General features: G+C 35.0%; 1 protein-coding gene across 1 annotated transcript; it reads right to left on the bottom strand.

Moving 5' to 3' along the window:
• Window positions 1-3193: 3193 nt before the first annotated feature.
• Window positions 3194-3598, bottom strand: LOC108973646 (pupal cuticle protein C1B-like). Its single transcript, XM_018941037.1, has 2 exons — window positions 3593-3598; window positions 3194-3481 (listed from the first exon to the last, which is right to left on the bottom strand). Exons 1-2 carry the CDS (start codon window positions 3596-3598, stop codon window positions 3194-3196), a joined length of 294 nt encoding a protein of 97 aa, XP_018796582.1.
• Between the last annotated feature and the right edge of the window lie 217 nt (window positions 3599-3815).

Below are 3815 nucleotides of genomic sequence, written 5' to 3'. Positions count from 1 at the left end.
CCTCAATATCCCGTTTGCTCTCACAAACAGTTTAGGGCTCTCCTACACCCTACTGCTTTTATTCTCAGTTTTTATGAATATCTAACAGAAGGTGGGAGTGGTGGGGTGGTAGGAATTTCAAGATTAATTTTCATTTGTATTCATATGTAATATATAATCTCGGTTCTTCAATAGTTATCTGCGGCAGTCAATACAATATATATACTTACTATATATACTTACAAATAGAAATATCCGACAATTATTTGAGGATAATCTAATACGATTTGAAAAGTTCTCGCATGTTTTAATATTCTTTATTACATTTCCAGAAATATGTTAAAAAATAATAGTATAAACTGAAATAAATATAAATATAACCCTAAATAAAGTATTCGGTATATGAAAGATCCGGAAAAGTCTAAGAATAAAATTTTACTTTATTTTACTCGAATATGTACATAGAAAATATGTATGTGCTTAGGTATTCTTCTCTATGCTAAAAACTATTCGAAACCATTAGTGAGCAAGCAAGAATTGGTCACAGCAAATAATTGTTGATTTTATTATATTTGAGTAAAGAAAAACGAGGCCATAGACACACATACAGACACCACACTTTAAAAATTGTTTAGGCTAAGCCATAACTGGCAATTGAACTTCTTGCAGCGCAAACAAGATTTAATTCCTTACAATTCTCAGCAGCGAAAATTTGCTATAAATTGCTCGTTCTGAGCTTTGAGCACAACAAACTACAACAAAATGAAAGTAAGCAATTCACACATTCTCTAACATATCTTTATCTATTTGTAACACTTTATTATTTTTTCCAGTTCCTTCTCTGCTTGGCTCTCCTCTTTGCCGTCGCCCAGGCTAACCCCGGTATCGTGGCACCTTTGACTTACTCCGCTGTGCCCTCAGTGGCCACCTATGCTGCATCCCCATATGCCTACAGCGCTTATGCCACACCTGCCGTTGCCAGCTACTCACAGGCCGCTTACTCCACCCCCGCTGTGGCCACTTACTCACATTTTGCTACTCCGGCTGTGTATAGTCGCCCCCGTTGCATGCTTTGTTCCAGTCGTCTCAACTCTGTTGAAAAAATTTAGGATCTTACTGTATGGTTTTTTATAAATAAAGTTTTTTGATCATGGACCTGTGAATATATATTCATTAAGTTTTAAATTTATGTAAACATGTATTTTTATTACTTTCGGGTAACTATATACAAATCTCAAGTCATACACACATCTGTTGACAGCTAATTAGAAACGCTCCTTTTTTGTAGGTGGCTGACGAGTATAATGACACACATTTTTGATATACCGTTATTTATATTCCTAAAAGTGTTGCTTTGTTAGTACTTCTCCATTTAATACTAAACTCACTCGGTTTTGTAGTTGTCAAGTTAAAGTTCTGTTAATTTTTTCCTAAGCAGTAAATGCGTTACGATTTAGAAGGTGAATCAAGTGCGACAGTTAATTAGAAACAGTTGTTTATGAAATTAAAATTCCTCAGAATTGGGGTTTAAAATGTATTATTGAAGCGTTTTAATGAGTTATATTTTCGATCTTCGTCGGCCTTGAAAGATGTGCGAAAAAGTTTCGAACAACGTCAAATGGTCAAAAAAAAAAATTAATTGATTGTCCTTAAGCACATACAGAATTTTAAAACTATTTTCAATATTGTACGCAACGAAAAAATTCGAAAAACTGCAACAGAAATAGACCACACCTAAAAAAGAGTTCCACTTACATTCTATATGAAATTCAATTGCCCGGCGTTTGGTCGAATCTGGACTTCACGCAGGAACCCACTTCTGACTAAAATTCTTAGAAACGACGCGTAGACTTTCCCAACTCTTATTGGTCTAAAACAACAAATCAACGGAGTTATGTCATTTGGAACGATGTAACAAAACTGTATCGCTTAGGTCGAAGATAAGTTCGTCGTCCAATAATTCAAGAATTTGATCCTCACTATGTTCCACGCATAATTGAGTACGGTGTAGGATCAATCATGGTGTGGGGATTTTTTTATCAGGAATAGTGTTGACCCACTCCAGAAGATTTATGGAATTTTAAACAAGGGAAATAGGTCGACATCCTAAAAAATGTCATGTTGCCACGGGCTGAGGAAAATTTGCCTGTTGTAAAGAAGATAACAGTTTAAAGCATGCGTCTAAGTTGACACAAAAAAATTTTTAATAAGCCCAGGCTTAAACCCTATAGTATATCTCTGGTTGATGTTAAAAGAGTCATATGCTTCAAATATATCACAAATATGGATCGTTTTTGTGATGAAAATAGGTGCCGCTCTTATAACTTAGTCTTATAACGTAAATTGGGGATCGATGAGGAGCAATATTAAAGTAAAAGATCTCTTTTTACCCAACAAAAGTAGTGAAGTAACTGAAAGTAAGCAAGTTTTTGTAATATCATTATTTTTTGTTGATAAAATATTTTCGTTTCGAATTAGTTGTCGCACTCAAATCGTTGATTCCACGTTGGCGATTGTATGTGAGGCACCTAAGTGAAACTCAGCGAACATTGGCAAAAAGAGATTAAATCAGATCGATACTACCCAAACTCCCATATACTAGATTTCAGTTATTCTAACAAACCTTATGTCGTATATGCATATGAATTATATTTTATATGATATATAGAATTGCTTGGTTTTCGATCCTCTTTTTGACTTTTTACATCTTAATGTATTTCCCTGGCTTTGATTTTTTCATAAAGATTATAGATTAAAGGCTTAGCAATTCCAGCTATAATGTGAGTTAATGCAATACTTAAATGTTTATTTACTATCACTTGGACTAGACATTTTCTTCTATGCATTACCCGTAGCTACAATTGTGTTTTTTTTTTTCGAATTGAATAAATATAATTTTTGATGAAATATTTCTTTTTTGCTTTTTTTCTTTTCTTTTTTTACAGTCGGTTTAGTAATCAAGCTTAATGGAAGTAATAAAGAAATTTAGTTGCTCCAATATGAAAGTTGATATCTAGGTCTGGAGCTCAGATTGGGGCAACTTATAGAATGTACTTTCAGCCACATTCAAAAATTGAAACTTTTTCTTTTTCCCACTAATAGTTAAATAAAAGATTTCAATTGTTCATTTAAAACAAAGCATTAATTTATTTTACACATATATACAGATCCTTCAACTATTCCTCAAACAATTTGATGCTGTTTCTAACAGAACTTATTTCTTCAAGAGTGTTGAGATGACTGGAGCGGAGTAGGCGACAGGAGCGACCGCAGCTACACGAGCAACGGGAGCCACAGCGGCAACACGGGCGACCGGTGCACTGTACACAGCTGGCCCAACAAGGTGTGAGTAGGCGGCAACGGCAGGTGCGGCATAAGATCTGTAAGCATATGGGGATGCAGCATAGGTGGCCACGGAGGGCACAGCCGAGTAGGTCAAAGGTGCCACGATACCGGGGTTAGCCTGGGCGACGGCGAAGAGGAGAGCCAAGCAGATGAGAAACTAGAAGTAGATCGAGCATAAATAAGATAAGTACACTCTAAACATATTTAATAGGCTATTCTATATATTCTTTATACATATTTCAAACGTTTAAATATCCATGTCACTTACTTTCATTTTTAAAAGTTTTTTTTTTTGTTTTTGTTGTTTATTGCTCAACGACAAATGTCTGTAAACTGTTGCTGATTAGCGCAGTTCAAACGCTATTTATAGTTGAGATTTTTGGAGCAAATCAATTGGGCAACAAACACCTACGTAGCGAAATGGTTTTGTAATTGACATGTGCACATATATACATACATACATACATACATCAGCTGCAAAAACACCAAAT

Source organism: Bactrocera latifrons, unplaced genomic scaffold (genome assembly GCF_001853355.1).
Source record: "Bactrocera latifrons isolate USDA-ARS-PBARC rearing strain unplaced genomic scaffold, ASM185335v1 scaffold_5, whole genome shotgun sequence".
NCBI lineage: Eukaryota > Metazoa > Arthropoda > Insecta > Diptera > Tephritidae > Bactrocera > Bactrocera latifrons.
This window is presented reverse-complemented; position numbering and strand designations above follow the sequence as displayed.